Here is a 16749-nt window from a genome sequence, read left to right on the forward strand (position 1 = left end):
GTTTGGGGATCAAACTGTTTGATTTTTGCAATGTAGGAACTTCCATTAAATTTCTCTAACACCGTTTTTAATTTGTATTTTTTTTTAACATTGCAAATTAGAAATTTTATATTAATTTTTTTCAACATTACAAATTAATTTATATTAATTTTTTTTCAACATTACAAATTAATTTTCATTTGTATTAATTTATAAAATAAAAATTAATAAAATTATAGACGGTGTTAGAGAAATTTAACGAAAGTTCCTACATTGCAAAAATCAAACAGTTTGGTCCCCAAACTATCAATAAAATAAGTTTGGTCCCCATATTGTCAAAAGGTGTAAAGTTTGATACCTTTTTAGTCGTTTTTTTTTAATATTGTACAAGAAATTAAAATAGACAACTTAAATCACTTGTGGGGATGATTGTATGAATTAGAAGCCTGAAAAAACATTCTAAATTCGAAATTAAAAATGAGGGTGGACTTATGAAAAATAGGCCCAATCGCAAACGGGCCCAAAGTGAAAGGCCCATTTTCCCTCCTTCGACCTAAACAAAACCCTAATAATATAAAAGCAAACACTAGATTTCTGTTATCCTCTCTCACTCTCAACACGCAGATCTTCGAAAATGGTAAGTCTCTTTTTGACTGTAGATCTATCTTGTTTCATTTGTTTTATAACGTTATTGTTTGTTATTTTACTGTTTTAGCCTTTCAAGCGATATGTTGAGATAGGGAGAGTTGCTCTTGTCAACTACGGGAAAGATTATGGTCGCCTCGTTGTCATCGTTGACGTTATTGATCAGAATCGGGTATGTTTTTTGAGTAAATTCATTTCAAGTAACATATATTGCCGACTCCTGGAAATGTATGTATGCTGTTATAAGTTTGATGAGAGTTTAGGAGTTGAATGTAAAATTATTATTAAATTGTTTGCTATGGTATCTAAATAGTGATGTCTATCCACTGGTAGATTTTCACTGTGGTTTTAACCATTCTACATAATGAAGATTACTCTTCTTTTTTCCTGATAAAAGTTATGAAGATTACTGTTCATGTTCTGTTTGAGTTTTGTTTTCCTATCTCACTGGTCTGACTTTCTTAATACGTAATAATCTGGCAGGCTCTTGTCGATGCTCCTGATATGGTGAGGAGCCAAATGAATTTCAAGAGACTCTCGTTAACAGATATCAAGATTGACATTGGTAGAGTACCAAAAAAGAAGTCTCTGATTGAGGCCATGGAGGCTGGAGGTGAGCGGTCATATCCTTGTTTTTTCCCCCGTAGGTTTAGTGTTCTGTGGTCCAATTTTATTGAAAATAGTTTTATCATGTGTTGCTAGATGTCAAGAACAAGTGGGAGAAGAGCTCCTGGGGCAGGAAGCTAATTGTGCAGAAGAGAAGAGCCTCTCTGAATGATTTTGATAGGTTCAAGCTCATGGTCGCTAAAATCAAGGTTTGTTAATGTGTCCTGAGCAAAATTTTGATCTTCATCAATGTTTTAGGCCTTAGCTTTCTTAGCTGTTCCAAGCCTAGGGATGTTTTTTGGCTTATTTTGTTATGTCTTAAGGAAGTTTTATCAGTCAGGCTTAAACTGTACTCTTTGAAACTTTGATAATAGGATATTTTTGTATTTACTGGGAGATTTGTCCATTTGCAGAAAGCTGGAGCAGTCAGGCAGGAACTTGCTAAGTTGAAGAAGCAGACCGCTTGAGATTGAGTAGTGGAAACATCAGTTTTGTTTGTGTGGAGGATCATCAGTTTTATTTTGTTGACCTTATCTTGTTTAGAGCCCTAGAGGTTTTAAAAGGTTTGAACTTATGTTACTTTGGATTCTGATTCTATCAAAAACTCAAGAATAGTTCTATGAGATGTTGTGTTGTGCCTGTTATTCACCGACTTAGGCAATAACATGTGATCTTTGCCATCATTTGTTGTGGTAGTTTATGTTGGTAGCATGTTCAAAAAAAGGAATTGGCCATGTCCCACTTAAACAATGGTGTTAGTTCTGTCCGTTGATGGCAAACTCAGCACCCTCATTCACCAGAACAGAATCCTCTTGAATGATGTTAGGTGTTTTCTGTCGTGTGGAAGTGGGTGCCCGGTGTTCGCATTTGTGGCATATGCCCTAGATGATCTGGTGTTACTTCAAACTGGTTTCAACAAAAGTGAGATTGGTTTTACCTGTAAAAGAGATGGGGTAGAGCGCACTTTTGAATGCCCAGATTTTTTGTAATACCCCAATTCGGTTAGACTCCCGTTTGACTACAGAAAGATCTAATCTTAACCATCCATTACCGTAGTCCAGTGATATAGATCTGTTCTTAACCATTCAAGTCACTTATGGGGGTTGTCATTGTAATGCTCCGTTTGTTTTCTAGTCATTGTGTGATGTCGATCTTGTCTTATAGGTAATAACATCAGTTCAAGTTTGAAACACAACAAAAAAAAAAAATGGGGGAAAAAAAAGAGAAAAAGAAAAACCAATAGGAGGCAATTTATTTAGGCTAAATCTATGATGCGAGAGCTGAGTAAGCTGATGAGCTGAGTAAGCTGATGAAGGATCTTACTATTTCCTGATAAAACTGAGCTAAAGTGATAAACTATTTTTACCCAACTTAATAGTTACGTAACGATTAATAGGTAATGAAATTTATACTCAGAAGTCGGATCTCGATGACACTGATGATCTGATTCATGCACATATTAAGGTTCCTCGGGAGATATATGGAAGTCATCATTTTGCAGCTGCCAGAAATGTCAATTTTAAGTGCAATTTGATAGTCTGCAACAGACCCAAGTATTGTGCACTACACTCAGAGGTCAGTTTGTTCTCTCTTTTGTGCACTACAGTACTAAACCGCTTCGTTATATTCTTAAGAAGATAACTCAGCCAAAACTGAACTGCATTCATTATAAATACGAGCTTGCAACGAATTGTCTTTTAAAAGTTAAAAATCTGGTACTTGCAGATTCATGTACGGATACAGTAAATGTAACACAAAATTTTGGGTGCATTGAAGAAAAATTTTGATACAGAGAGTGACGAATTCACCAGCTGTAAATCAAAGACAAAATTTGAACATTAAATCAATACCCCCGTGAAAAATGGGATTCTACAACACTAAAAATATCACCTATTGAAAAGAAGGAATCTAGTTCCCTTGAAAAATAATTCTATGCCTCCTCATAGTACTGTGCTGCAAGATCTTGTACCTTACTCATGCCAGATGGCTTCTCTTCAACCTTTTGGCATAGGTTCTGAATTACAGAGTACACATCCCTCTTTCCATCTGGTTGACTCCAAAGGAATTTGAGGATTTCAATGGGGATCAGAGTCACAGGCTGAGCAATCCACTGGTGCCCAGAAACCACCTGACCGTTTAAACTGATATGCATATGGAGAAAAAGTCAGTACTTTATTTTCGTCTCAGTTATTAATTCATGTAGACTCGTCACTGCAAGCTCATGTTTGCAAAATTGCAGAAAACCTTTGTCAGCTTGACGAGCAATGGGTTCAAGTCAAAAGTAAACCAAAAATATATAACAAACACCAACACATTGATGAAATATCAAAATCTATAAACAGATCCCTTACAAGTGGTGTATTACCTGTTAAGAATATCGACCATGTTTGGCCATTCAGTCTCTTGATAGTATACATCGTATATTCCCGGGCTTCTACGGATCAATCTTTTGAACTTCCCATATGATTTGCAAACTTTGCGGATCGTATTTTGACTATTTTCCCCGTGTGCAACATTGGAAATCCTCACAATTGTTGTAACTGGTGCATCGATTCTGAAGACAGACAGTTTGCTTCCTGATATGGGTATGGAACATGCTGCAATTGCTTTCTCTTTGGCCTCCTCTGTCTGTTATGCAGATGATTAAGTGTCAGTAACAGATTTCAATAATCATCAATATTCAACAAAATAATTTAATGAGTTCTGTAGTTTATATAACAATAAATACTCGTAGATTCTTTCATGTCCTGCAAATGAAGTATCACCTCAAACTCAATGTAAGCAACGGAACTTGAAGATCCCATGAAGAAGGCAGTGATGCGTGCCCCAGAGAAAGAGAAAGTTTCTTCCAGATGGTGTGAAGATACATTATGAGGCAACCCCTTGACCATTACTGTCCTGGTTGGGTTCTTCACAAAAGATGGTGGAATACCACAAACCCCAATCAGGTTCGGACGAATGAGTCTATTTGAAGTATATGTTGAGGGAGAAACTGGCTCCAAAATGACGTCGTATTTACCTACGACTGTAGAAGAATTAGTAAGAGCTTTTCGCATCCCTTCCTTTGTCTGTACCAACACAGAAAACAGCAGGTATGAACATTGACTCAATCACATGACACAATTACAAGCAGAAAAAGTATTTCATACAATCAGGTGCAAACCTTAAATCTAACATAAGCGTCTTTGTAGACATCACTACATGATGAAATGAAATAAATGTCATCAATGGGTCCAAAAGCGCTTTTAATATCTGCCTCACTTTGGGATGTCCGCAGAAACCTTACCAGTAGGACCTTCTGTTCTCTACCCTTCTCAGTAAACAGTAATGTGTTAGGATCTCTCCTCAATGAATCTTTTTGAGGTGGAAGCGAATCCTGTGGACTTGGTCTTCTGGACCTACTGTAATCAAACGATGCATAATCAGAATTACTTCCTTTCTCACAATCTTTCAGTATCTGAGAATCAACTGTTTCAACAGGTACCTTCTTTGCCATATCATAATCAGAATTATGGAGCTTTGTTCCATCACAACTAACTTTGTCATCCAATTTCGTCAATGTGCCATTGTCCCTTTCATTGGTTACAATAAAAGAAAAGCTTCTTTCTTTTGGCACCTTCTTCTGGCGTTTCTGTTGGCTAAGATTTTTTAACTTGCCAGCCACGGTCTGCTCATCTGTTACCGCTGCTTGACTTCCATGTCTTGGTGGACATCCGTTATTGAGAAAATCGATCTTTTCAAAGATCACAACATTGCTACTGCTGGATTGAGAAGCACTTTTAGGGAGATCCTTGACAGCATGAATTAGAGTCTTTACGTCACGGTTTTCCATGGAATCATCTCGTGATGTTACTTTTGAATGGCCTAAAGATGTCTTCAGCATCATGGTCTCATCATCTGCTTCCTTGCTATCCATTTTCATTTCCACTAACTGGTCAGCGAACTTTGAGACCTTCTTAGAACTACTGGAAGTCGAGAAAAGTTCTCTTTCTTCAGTAAATGGAAATTGAGTAACAAGCTTCTCATTTGGTGGGATCTCTTCACACTCACCTGAAGCCTCTTCACTTGAAATAGCTACTTCCAGGGCTCTACCAGCTTTTCCTCCTTCACTAATTGACCCAAGTAATAGAGAATTAGCTGCTTCCTCTTGGTCTCCACTTGGACACAGAACAGCGGCTTGATCAAGCTCGTATTGTTGGTATCCATACTTTTGTTCAACTAGCTTCGGGTTATTTGAAGTAACTTTGCATAAATCTCCAGAAGATCTACGGACAGTGGATGTACTATATGTTGCTATATCAGTCTCAGCCATTCTTTCTAAGGGTTCGAGTCTACCTTTTAGCTCACCAAGTTCATCAAACATTTCATCTATACTTTTGCCATCACAAGTGGTTGAATCAATAGTAACATCCGACGATTCAGTAGTGAGTGAATTTCGATTATGAGGATTGCTCGTTGCAATCTGGATACTATTGCATGATGAGGAAATCTCTTTTCTTTCAGCCAGCTCAGTTGATGATAAAGAATCCTCGGTTCTCATTGAATCCCCAGAAGTTTTGTCTGATGTGATCTCAGATGTAGGACATGTTGCTATATCTTCCGTATGACTGTAAGAATCTCTCGTTCTTTCTGATGGTTGTTGAAGTCTACTTTTGAGCTCACCAAGAACAGCATCCACCCTTTCACTTTTCTTTGTGACCTCAGAACCGTTTACATTTGTTGCATCTTTCCTACTATTTAGTGATTCACTTATGACAGTATTTCCACTCCATGGACTGAGAAACTTGTCCTTTAGTTTCGTGAAGACTCGCGTTGCTTTCGGGAAGACTTCAGAATACCTAATATGAACTTACCCAGTATAAGAGCTTCTTGAACATGTATATACAAGAAGACCAAATTGTTACAAAAAAATGACAATAAAGTGCACAAATTGTCATAACCCCAAGAAATTGTTTTTCATTTTTATTTCTGAACAAATAAAAAAAAATGGTAAAAGCAACTATCCATCTATAGTACTATAGTCCATTCTTTATGTCCCTTAGACCTTAGCTATAAACCCCCCATACTTGATTGACTTCCAAGTAGCAATATGATTTCAAAGGAGCTTAACTATTCCAAAATTCATGGAATCAAATTTGAGATACCCAAGAATGGTTTTTTACTAAGTAGATAGTAAATTTGAGTTGGGAGGCATTTAGAAAATCTTACTTAGTTACATAAAAATTGCTAGCTTCACCACTTTGCTCACTTGTTGTCTCTACTCCCTTTTTTGAAGAAGAAAAACTTCTTGCTGGTATCAGGAATGCTGTTACAAGTTTCAAAAAGTCAGTTAGAAAGCTTAATAGTGATAAAAATGAGAGTTTGTATTACCTCTTGTATGGAAATGAAGTGTTGCTCCTGAAATGTAGAAACGAGAAAGTGCCATTTTTGGATTAGAGAGAGAGAGAGGTTTAAGGGAGGTTTTAGGATGGTGGCGTTTTTATGATATACCAGAAATACCCTTGTCATATTGGGAATGAAGATAGTTTGAAGGGGGTGGACGTACTAAAGGTCTGAACTCTGTTTTTTTTTGGAAGTCTGAACTATTTTTTAACAAAACCAAACACAACACCAAAAAAACACGGACTAACTTTAGGAGAAACATCAAATATTTGAGATCAAATGATGTGGATAAACTGCGTCAAATACTCTAAGCGGCTTTTTCAAAAACAGCGTCATTTTAAAGTCCACATTCTAGTCCAAGCCCATACGATGTTAAAATCAATTTTCTTCGATTTTTCCAAAACTAAAACGTGTGATAGAGATATTTTGATACAACACCAAAAATTGAAAAAAATTTGGGATTTTTGAAAGTGTTTGGCTGGAACCAAATTTTCATCAACATGTTTGGTTTTTTTTGTGTTTTTATCAACAGATCTTTTTTTGAAGATGAAAAAACATCAAATTATTATAAATTTGGTGTTTGGTGTTTGATGTTAGGATAATATCTCACCTAAAAATGCTCTTAAAGCGAAAAAGGTTTTTTTTATATAAGTAATAATTATTGATGAAGACAATAAAGACAAGTGAGATCTCACAAGGCCTACTGAGATTTTTACATTATAAAATGTTTAAAACACCTAGAGCAGATCCCATAATAACCAGTGTCAGCTTAACACCAAGTCTCTGAAATGATAATTGCTCCTGGGACACCGAAGACATCCAAGTACCAAAGGAACACTTTCACGTTGATCATTGATTTGCGCACTGCTTAGTACCTTGGTACCTTCCATAGCACCCAAATGATTACGTGGGGAAGTAAACTCCAAAGTTTCGACCCAAAACAGTTTGCACCTCTTCTCGCCCAATTTGCAAACAAGTCTTGTATTGAATCAGCTCGTGCAAGTGTCAAACGCCCTCACCATTGGTTGCAATAGTAAAGTCCACAGTTTTAGCCCATAGAAATAGTACAAAAACAAATGGATTATACTCATTGATTGTATTGCAAAAGGGAAAGACTATAGTACCTTTATGGATAAGATTATCAACCATCAAAATGGATCCAAACATAGAGTTATACTCTCATTGATTGTATTGCATATGGGACAAACGGGAGAGACTATAGTACCTCTATCGATAAGATTATCAACCATCAAAATGGATCCAAACATGGCTTTCCAAAAGAAGAATCGCACTTGAAGTACAAGTTTACTTTAGTTAGAAGCCGATGTCTTATGCTGGAAGTACAAGTTTACTTTAGTTTTTTTGTTTGCTTTTCAGAAGGGTGGGTGATTGATGACCTGGATTAATATGAACCAATTTCAGATTTGAGTACATTTTTGGAGCATGATCTTATTAATATGTATCATAACTTGAATTTCAGTTTGGTCAATTTAGATTTACTGTTTTAAAAGACACTTTATTTTTTCATAATAAAGAAACAAAAAAAGTTGACAAATTCATAATTCTTTCGTGCCAGCATTAAGGAAGGAGCAAAGTAGATGACTAGATGATGTCCACAAATAGACCTCTCCTAAGACGAACTAGAAGTCTAGAAATAGAACTAGAGAGAACAGCTGATTTGTGAACAGTCATTGACTATTCTTACTATATTTAAATCGTTATGATTACTAAATTTAGTTAGATTTTAGTTCACCACCAAACTAATCATCCTATTTATTTCCTTGTTTGTTGTTGCTGCAAAGTTTCTATCTAAAACTAGTTAGATTTTTATTATTGTATTATTATTAGTCTACTCCTTAAAACTCAACAACTGACAAGTGACAACACACACTCTCTCACTCACTCACTCATTTTCTTTCTTGTCTGATTTCATTTCTACTCATCCACATCCTCATCTTCTCCTTTCTCTCTCCATTAAACCACATTTCCCAAGCTTCTTTATCTCTCTCTTTACATACATTCTTCTTCAGAACTTCCACTCTTGTTTAATCATTTACTCTCATCTTAAGTTGATATGATTTACAACAATGTGGAAGTTCCATTGTTGTTGTTGTAAATATAAGGTTTTGAAGCGTTTTCAGCTTGGCTTTTACAGTATTACTTGAGTAATAATGTAGTTGAGAAGTTGAAAGTTTTAGCTTGGAACCTCTTGTCATCTTTTTTGTCTAGAAGCTGAGAATTGAAGGATTTGAAGCTGTTTTTGGTGCAATGAAGTCTAGAACTAGACTTGATTCTGCAGTTTTTCAGCTCACACCTACTCGGACAAGGTTTATATTCTTTTGTTATGCTTGGTAGATTGGTTATTTGATGTATTGCTTTAGATTTTAGTTTTTTGAGGTCATCACATGAACGTTTTCGTGGTTTTAGGCATGAATGTTAGTTTGTAACCGACATTGTTGCTGTTGGACAATGATTCACATTTATGTATTCTCTTTTTTTTTGATTAATCTGAGATGCTAAAGTTTGTATTCTGATTGTAAGGACATACATATGAAACCATACTTTAGTCTTAGTGTGATTGTTATAGGTACTTCTAAAATGCTGATACTAAGTACTTCTGCTCTTATTGACAGATATAACTTGGTTATAAATGCGAAAGGGAAGACGGAACAGATTTCTTCAGGATTGTTGAGTCCTTTCCTTGTGCACCTGAAGGCCGCCCAAGATCAGATTGCTAAGGGTTGTTATTCTGTCAAGCTTGAACCAGATGTTGTCAGCGAAGCAGTATGGTTCACAAAGGGCACTGTTGAGAGGTTTGTAACTTTGACAATGTTCCTTCCCATACTTGTGCCCTTATTGTGTTTGTTTTGTTTAGACTGAAATTACATCAATTGATATTGTTCTGGAATCTTGAAATTTACCCCTTGCTGGTAAGATGCCCATCATTCTGATGATTATTTCTCGGATTCTTAGGTTTGTTCGTTTTGTGAACACACCAGAAGTTTTGGAACGAGTGAACGTGATTGAATCTGAGATCTTACAGATTCAAGAATCCGTTTCTATTCAAAACAATGACATTCTTGGGTCAAACAATGTGAGTAAATCTGACGTTTCTACTGCTTAGAAAGTGTGTTTAAGTAGAGCATCTCATATATTTTTTTCTTGTTAACAGGTGAAGCACTATAAGGAAAAGGTGGACGTCTATCTGAGAGTACTTGAGACACGTAAAGTTCTGTTGCAAAAAGAACAAGGCATGGCCTTTTGCGTGCTATAGCTGCAGGTTTTGACACAGATAGCATGGTGCACTTAATATCATTTGCTGAATGTTTTGGGGCTCCACGTTTAATGTAAGCAAAATTCCTATTTCCTGTCCAACAAATGTATGGAGCAGGTTTTGGAGTGAGGTAGTAATTAGTTTCTAACTTTCTATTGATATGTTGTGGCTTTGCAACAGGGAGGCATGCATAGGCTTCATGGTTTTGAGGAAAGGAAAGCATGAAAATGACCAGTCTCTTGAAATAATTGAAGCAACTGAAGCAATGTCTGGTCAATCGAAACTTTCTTCATTGAATATTTCTAACACTAGGCTCAACGATACCAAGGAATACAATGAATTTATGGAAGCAAGGTGTGATTCCAGTAGCAAATTTGAGGGCAATGGGAAAGCTAGTAATGCTGTCAGTGCAGATACAAGCTTTGATCTCAACAGAGGTAAATTATGGACTAAAACAAAGTACTACTCTTTTCTATTGAGGAAAGATTCTTAGGTAGTTGGTGGTTTTGTGCAAATATAGTAGAAAATTTATCATCTTTGCTTGGCAATGATGGGGAAAAATGGTTGGAACTTACCTACCATATGTGAAGAAAAATTGATTCTGTACCTAAGCTATCAAGTATATGTCCCTTGGACTGTGGATTGGTTGTTGTCTTGCTTTGATTTATTATTAGTTCCTTTTGATGCCACATGATGGGTAATTTTGGAGCAAAATTTAGAGGGGGGGAATTCCTGAGTGTCATAGTATTATACTGTTAAAGATGGGCATCAAACTCAAAACCAACTGGTGATGAGAAGAGTGGCCCCAAGATTTATATACTGCTTGGCTAGGCTTTAAAATCCCAATGTAGGATTAATAATCTCAACACACCCCGTGGCATGGATTAAGCCTAACACATGGAATTTGATAAATGGGTGATGTGGAGCACAAACGAACCCTTTGGTCCAAAGAAATAGCTTGCTCTCATATGATATTAAAGATGGGCATCCAACTCAAAACCATATGGTGATAAGTAGAGTGGCCCCAGGATTTATATAGTGTTTGACTAAGCTTTAGATTCCCAATGTGGGATTGATAAACTCAACATATACATATTATTCAGTTGATGGTCCTTTAGATAATTGGAAATTCAGTCAGTGAAAATGAAATCTATCTAAGACTCTCATAAGTCACAGTTTACCACATCCACAAGTGTTTGTTTGTTTTTAAAATTCCATTTTCACTGCTTTGCTTGTAGCTCTTGGAAATCAAGCAACAAAGATCTCATATTTCAATGGCTTTGCAACAGTTCCTAGAAATTTTACAAACAAGTAAAGAACCAGAACAAACCTTATTGTCCTCTGAGAATTTTTCAGAAGCAAAGTCTGCTTTATTTTGTTTGTGCATCTGGACATATGATGTTTATCTGTACCTTTTCCTGTTTCCATATGTTTCAAATGCCATATTTTGCCTCATATTTTACGCATTCATTTGAAGTCAAGTAGATTCTGAAGAACTTTCTGTCATTTGGCCAGATAGAAGTCACAGAACATTGTAGGTCATCAAGAATTTAGCCAAGGCATGCCGTATTACCATGAGAACCATATTGGAGGTGCCCCTTTTTTCCAGCCACCATATCCTTCAATGGGTGATCCTCGATTCAACACCACCCAAACAATGGGCATGAATAGACACTTGATGGGTCTTAAAGACGAACACACTAAATCAGAGACGTGGGAAACAAATGTGACGTGTATTAAACAACAAGCTGCTTCTGAGTTGGTAAAGCAAAGTTCACGAGTTAAAAAACAACGGAGAAAAGCTGGTCAATATGGTAGAAAACAAACAAGCGTGGATGTCGTTCGTAACATTACTTATATCAGTTCAGAAAGAAGGCATAATGGAATGGATGGTGGATCAGGATCTACTTCTGATCCTGAAAATGACAAGATTGCTGAGTATGTGCAGGACGATGGTCCAAAAATAAAGCAGAAGAAATCTGTGGATTCTAAAAAATTTAAAGAAAAACAAACAAGGACAATTTCTATAGAGAATTCATGTGACGAGGATTCCGAGGTGTTTGGACATGATGCAGATAGAGGAAATTGGCAAGCATTTCAGAGCATTTTACTTCGAAACACTAATAGAGACAGACACGCTATACCAGAAAAGGAGGTCCAACTAAAGAGGCAACAAAAGAAAACAGGAGCAGATCCTATTATTCATTCATATGAAGTTGGAGATGGGAGAAATTTTTACGACACAATTGGTGGCAAGAGAACTCTCTTCTTGAGTGCACGAAGTGATGAATTAATGAGCTCCCAAGGAGAGGTAGGTAGAGGTTCAATCAAATACTCAGGGGATGCACACTTCAGGGAATCAGAAGGTGGAAAAGGAGGGTACGAAAAGGTGGTAAACAATGAATTATTCATCTATGAACAAACAGCTAGGTCGGATTTTCTTATCTCAAAGTCAGATCCACTTGCTGGATCCACTTCATTATGTAATGTACCAGACGAATCCTTTATACTTCCTCTAAGGAAAAGCTCAAAAGATCATGCTAAATCTGATATCAGAGCTTCCAATGATATGTATGCTGAGGTTCCATTCGGTCTTCAAAAGAAAGAAAATATGTTAAGTAGCCTTAGAAAACAACTCAGCTATGAACCAGATGATTTGAGCATAATGCCACTGTGTGGAACAGTAAGAGAGTCAATTGGTTATGATCCTGCTTTCGACCATGATATGCAGGATTGTGCTAGAGGCGATCTTACTGTTAAGAATAAAAACAAAGTCGATTCTGTAAGTGGGGTTAAAAAGAGGTCAAGTAAGTCAGCCAAGGATATAAAGTCAAGAGTTATGCATGAAAATCCAGTTAATAGGATGATGGGCGCAGCAATGAAGAATGGAACAGTGAAATTAACTCCTTCCACTGAAGCACAAGTACGTGCAGCGAAGATAAGGTCCTTTAAGGCTGATCTGCAGAAAATGAAGAAAATGCAGGTGCATAATCTAATTTTCATTTTTCAATCGTCCAAGCTCAAAGGTAAGACACTTTGAGAGCAAGGATTACCACTTTGCTTTGCCTGTTTTCTGCAAATAAAACCGTGTAATGCCTTAGTAGTATTATGTGTGGTCATCTGATCAAGGTCAAACATGAAAACCCTTATGTTCAGAAATGTTTCATTTTCAGGAAGAGGAAGAGATTGAACGACTAGAAGCTTTGAAGAGAGAGAGGCAGAAGAGAATTACTGCAAAAAGCGGTTCTGGACATGCTCAATTGAGGCCACAACTGAAAACAAAGATTACCCAAATTTCATACAAAGGGTCAAAGTTCAGTGACCCAGAGCCTGGATCAGGGCCACCTGTACAGGGGTTGGCTAGCCGAACTGCTCCTCTGGAATCTAGTGCATCTGAAAAGATCACAAAACCTAGCATCTTGAATAAAGACTGCCTTTCTCAATCAACATTACCCTGTCAGACGAGACCACAACTGCAACCAAAGATTTCTCCAGTCTCATCAAAGTTCAGTGACTCGGAGCCTGGACCATCCTCACCTCTACAAAGGTTGCGTAAAAGAGCTGCTTCTCTAGGATCCAATGCTTCCCCAAAGATCACCAGACCCAGTGGAATAAATAGTGATGGTCGGTCTCCTTCAAACAAAGCAATCCGGTCTGTGTCATTATCACCTGATATGAAGAAAGCTAATGACGTTTTGACACCAGACAAGAAACTATCTTTGGATCGAGTTCGAAGACTATCATATCCTAAAATAAGTAACAGAGAACATGCTTCACCAGGAGAAAAGGTAGGCGCGGTTGGAGTTCGTAAATTTTCAGAACCTGAAGCAAGCAACGAACATCAGGTTACTTCAGTGAAGTTGCATAGCCCTGTTTCCCTAACACATTCAAAAGTATCTGACTTGTCTGGATTCAAGAAAGTTTCCACAACAGTTAGTGATGGTAGAAGCAAGGTTGCAGTTCCCCAGAGATGAAAAATAAACCCATAAAGCATCCTTCAGACATGGTTCTGAAAAAAACTTTGAAAGAAGAATTGTCGTTAAAAACAAATCATAGGTCTTCTGTCACTACTGATGCTACAGAAATCGAACATATCAATTTAAAAACCTCACATTCTAGTACTGGGGAAGACAAGGGAGTTATTGAGGATACTGTTGTGCTTGAGAATGAGATGCCTCTCATTCCTGTTATACGAGTTTCTGGAGAAATGATAGACACTGGAAGGGGTTCATATAATGAACATAAAATTGGGGTAAAGACTGCAATGCCCGTGGAGTATACATCTATTCAACCTCCAGCTGCAACAGTTGCTGTCAAGAAAGTTGGTGGTCACATTGATGAAAAACCATATTCTCTTCAGGTATGTTTGGAAAATGAGTTCCTTTAAGCTATTAAGGTTTCTCCATTTATTTTAGGGTTAACTAGTATTAACCCCCCCCTCTCTCAAGCACATGCATTTGTCATTAAAAAGTAAGATAGATATTTTTTTTCCCAACCGTTGTTGTTTGAGTGTAGGGTGTGCTTGAAAATGGTATCAAAGCAAGTTTGCCAAGATTTTCTGAGCAAAACAAAAAGAACTGGTTTGAGGGGTGTTGGTTTAGCAAATATTGCCAAAGTTTGTTGGGCAAACTAGAAGATAAAAGCTATGTTTTGAGGGCTTTGGTTCTGTGGCGATAGGTGGTTCCACTATCAAAACCACTATCCGAGAACCGCTTCCCTACCATACTTCCAAAATTTTATTGAATTTCCCTTGATTGAATATGCCCTCCATGCCAGAAACTTGGGCTGGGGTTTATATGGGCATGCAACATCCTTAATCGTCTCCAAATCCATTATTTCATTTGGCCAGTGAAAAATATCTCTTGATTTATTTGCTTATAGCAAGCACATCCTTAATTCTCTTTGTTTGCAGTAGTAGGATTTCCTTTTTCTAAGTTTATTTAAACAGTTCTGTATTTTCAGTAAAAAGACTACCTTGAACTGCAAAACTATATGGAATACTGTAGTCTGTGCTACATTATTTCCCTGTCATCCTTTGGATTAAAAGGAAACATTTGTTTGGCACCAGTAATTTGTGAATAGCAGTCTTAAGAAAAGGAGCAGAGGCTCCATTTACGTTTGCAATCAGCCAGGGCTTTGTAATCCCAAATAGAACCAAGAAAACAAGGAATAGTACATAAAATAAGATAGTAGAACTAAATGTTTAAAGAGGAAAATTAGATACAAATATAACAATGTAGTATCGGATATTGAGCTGTGACTATGGTTTACCTAGAAAAGAAGAGAGGTATGACTATTAGCAAGTCAAAGGATCATTAAAGTTTCATTGTTGTAAGGTTAATACAACACATTTCCTAGAAATATCTGAATTCTGATAATTACAGTTTCATCTTGTTGCTTGGTATCCAAAGATTTTGTTTTCCTGACATACTTTTTGTGCTCAGGTGGCGGCAGATTGTATAATGGAAGAACGTCCAGAATGCTTAAGCATTAATGCCCCTACAAAACCATATCCATCCTCTTCTGCAAGGGTGTTGTCTTTCAGAGGTCCTTGTACCAAACTTATAGAGGACACTAGAGTACTCCCAAGTTGCTCAGAAATGCCAGCAGGAAATGCGGAGCCTGCTGAGACACATCCATCGGGTCTTACTCACTTGAATATTTCAAAGAAAACTCCGGGATCCATAGTGAAGCCTCTTTTGAAGGCATCCTCAAAAGGGTTTAAACAACTCTTTAAATTTGGAAGAAACACAGTAAAGCATAATGTGGAATCAGAAAGATTGAACATCAAAGTTTCTGCAGTTGACAATCACGTTGGGAGCACGGCTTCTTCCAATGCAGGTAACATAGATCACATTGCACATACTCAGAATTAACTGATACTGTTTCGCTTTAGTTGCTCAGAAGTTTGTAGTATCTTTAAGATTTTTTATGCAATGGCCTTTCAGGTAAAAAATTCGAGCGAAGAGGTGTTAAACGTGCAACCAGGCCCAATCCGTTGTATATAGCATAGTAGTATTCAAAGGATTTGAACATTGTCGGTTAGCCAAAATTATCCATATTGCGAGGGTCAATACTGATCTCTATCCCCTAAATCTTCCTTACTAATATCATCAGTTCACACATTGAAGATTGTCAGTTCACGCCACGAAACGGTGAGATCTTCATACAACCTGAACATATTTTCATCTTTGGCTCTGCACAGGAGGGTGAGATTGAAAGGTTGTTGTACACGCTACAAAGTACACATTCTTTGAATCTATATATTCAGAATTAGGCTCACCACAGCCTCCCCTTCCTCATCTTTGTTGCAACCTTTCGAAGACAATCTGAAGTGAAGCTGACAGCATTATGAACACGATGGATATGTTTCAAATGTAAAATTGGTATTAGTAACTAATTCTGTCCATTTGTTGTCAGTCCTTGAAGAGAATTAGTATCATCATTCCTTCACAACATGAAATGAATCTGGAAATATTGTACCACTTATATTACTGTATAGAATTTGTGCATTGTTTAATCATATTCAGATCTTCCTGTTACTTGGTTTAGAATACTTAAAAATTTGTACAGGATGCATAGCAGAAACAATATTTTTCATTGTTCATAAATTTATTTACTTCTTACCATTTGGACTGTTAAGCAGAGATTGTATGCGCAAGTTTAAATTTTACTTGTCAAGTTCTCAGAAACAGTTCCCATCAGAGACCTCAAGTTTTCACAACACAAGTACAACAAAAGTATATGCTAAAGTTTTGGTTGAGCTTTATCAGTCAAGACACTGGGAGCTGGTCAGCATGTAATAGTTTTACTAATAAGATTTTTTTAATGAAATTTCGAGTTTTCCAGCGAAATTTTGGTAC

At 36.9% G+C, this 16749-nt stretch overlaps 4 protein-coding genes across 6 annotated transcripts; 3 read left to right on the plus strand and 1 right to left on the minus strand.

The window, feature by feature from the left end:
* The first annotated feature begins 549 nt into the window (after positions 1-549).
* LOC147500287 (large ribosomal subunit protein eL14y) lies at positions 550-1853 on the plus strand. Its single transcript, XM_086561965.1, has 5 exons — positions 550-616; positions 695-796; positions 1108-1237; positions 1327-1439; positions 1644-1853. The coding sequence occupies exons 1-5, from the start codon at positions 614-616 to the stop codon at positions 1695-1697; spliced, it is 402 nt and encodes a 133-aa protein (XP_086418091.1). The 5' UTR covers positions 550-613; the 3' UTR covers positions 1698-1853.
* A 1022-nt stretch (positions 1854-2875) lies between these two features.
* LOC147500288 (RNA-binding (RRM/RBD/RNP motifs) family protein) lies at positions 2876-6760 on the minus strand. Of its 2 annotated transcripts, none has more exons than XM_086561967.1 (6): positions 6601-6760; positions 6439-6535; positions 4517-6068; positions 3996-4298; positions 3596-3858; positions 2876-3371 (listed from the first exon to the last, which is right to left on the minus strand). In XM_086561967.1, the coding sequence occupies exons 1-6, from the start codon at positions 6653-6655 to the stop codon at positions 3161-3163; spliced, it is 2481 nt and encodes an 826-aa protein (XP_086418093.1). In that variant the 5' UTR covers positions 6656-6760; the 3' UTR covers positions 2876-3160. The 2 variants fall into 2 exon arrangements, with proteins under 2 accessions (XP_086418093.1, XP_086418092.1); XM_086561966.1 differs by having other exon boundaries at positions 4394-6068.
* Positions 6761-9210: 2450 nt separating this feature from the next.
* LOC147500289 (COP1-interacting protein 7-like) lies at positions 9211-9886 on the plus strand. The gene is made up of 3 exons (XM_086563622.1): positions 9211-9425; positions 9586-9706; positions 9785-9886. Exons 1-3 carry the CDS (start codon positions 9211-9213, stop codon positions 9884-9886), a joined length of 438 nt encoding a protein of 145 aa, XP_086419748.1.
* Positions 9799-16428, plus strand: LOC147500290 (uncharacterized). 2 transcript variants are annotated; one of them, XM_086561968.1, is made up of 6 exons: positions 9799-9959; positions 10067-10323; positions 11415-12869; positions 13060-14246; positions 15331-15727; positions 15835-16428. In XM_086561968.1, the coding sequence occupies exons 2-4, from the start codon at positions 10222-10224 to the stop codon at positions 13858-13860; spliced, it is 2358 nt and encodes a 785-aa protein (XP_086418094.1). In that variant the 5' UTR covers positions 9799-9959; positions 10067-10221; the 3' UTR covers positions 13861-14246; positions 15331-15727; positions 15835-16428. The 2 variants fall into 2 exon arrangements, with proteins under 2 accessions (XP_086418094.1, XP_086418095.1); XM_086561969.1 differs by lacking the exon at positions 9799-9959 and having other exon boundaries at positions 10073-10323; positions 11402-12869.
* The last annotated feature ends 321 nt before the right edge of the window (positions 16429-16749 follow it).

This window comes from Coptis chinensis, chromosome 5, assembly GCF_015680905.1.
Source record: "Coptis chinensis isolate HL-2020 chromosome 5, ASM1568090v1, whole genome shotgun sequence".
NCBI classification, from domain to species: domain Eukaryota; kingdom Viridiplantae; phylum Streptophyta; class Magnoliopsida; order Ranunculales; family Ranunculaceae; genus Coptis; species Coptis chinensis.

Excerpts from the sequence above, each read along its gene's own strand:
- LOC147500288 (XM_086561966.1), bottom strand. The coding sequence starts at position 6,655 with ATGGCACTTTCTCGTTTCTACATTTCAGGAGCAACACTTCATTTCCAT. Across the intron at positions 6,536-6,600 it reads ACTTCATTTCCATACAAGAG|CATTCCTGATACCAGCAAGA; the intron begins GTAATACAAACT and ends AACTTGTAACAG. Across the intron at positions 3,372-3,595 it reads ATGGTCGATATTCTTAACAG|TTTAAACGGTCAGGTGGTTT; the intron begins GTAATACACCAC and ends TATGCATATCAG.
- LOC147500290 (XM_086561968.1), top strand. The coding sequence starts at position 10,222 with ATGAATTTATGGAAGCAAGGTGTGATTCCAGTAGCAAATTTGAGGGCA. Across the intron at positions 10,324-11,414 it reads AAGCTTTGATCTCAACAGAG|AACATTGTAGGTCATCAAGA; the intron begins GTAAATTATGGA and ends TAGAAGTCACAG. Across the intron at positions 12,870-13,059 it reads AGAAAATGAAGAAAATGCAG|GAAGAGGAAGAGATTGAACG; the intron begins GTGCATAATCTA and ends TTTCATTTTCAG.
- LOC147500287 (XM_086561965.1), top strand. Across the intron at positions 797-1,107 it reads ACGTTATTGATCAGAATCGG|GCTCTTGTCGATGCTCCTGA; the intron begins GTATGTTTTTTG and ends ATAATCTGGCAG. Across the intron at positions 1,440-1,643 it reads TCATGGTCGCTAAAATCAAG|AAAGCTGGAGCAGTCAGGCA; the intron begins GTTTGTTAATGT and ends GTCCATTTGCAG.
- LOC147500289 (XM_086563622.1), top strand. The coding sequence starts at position 9,211 with ATGCTGATACTAAGTACTTCTGCTCTTATTGACAGATATAACTTGGTT. Across the intron at positions 9,426-9,585 it reads ACAAAGGGCACTGTTGAGAG|GTTTGTTCGTTTTGTGAACA; the intron begins GTTTGTAACTTT and ends TCGGATTCTTAG. Across the intron at positions 9,707-9,784 it reads ACATTCTTGGGTCAAACAAT|GTGAAGCACTATAAGGAAAA; the intron begins GTGAGTAAATCT and ends TCTTGTTAACAG.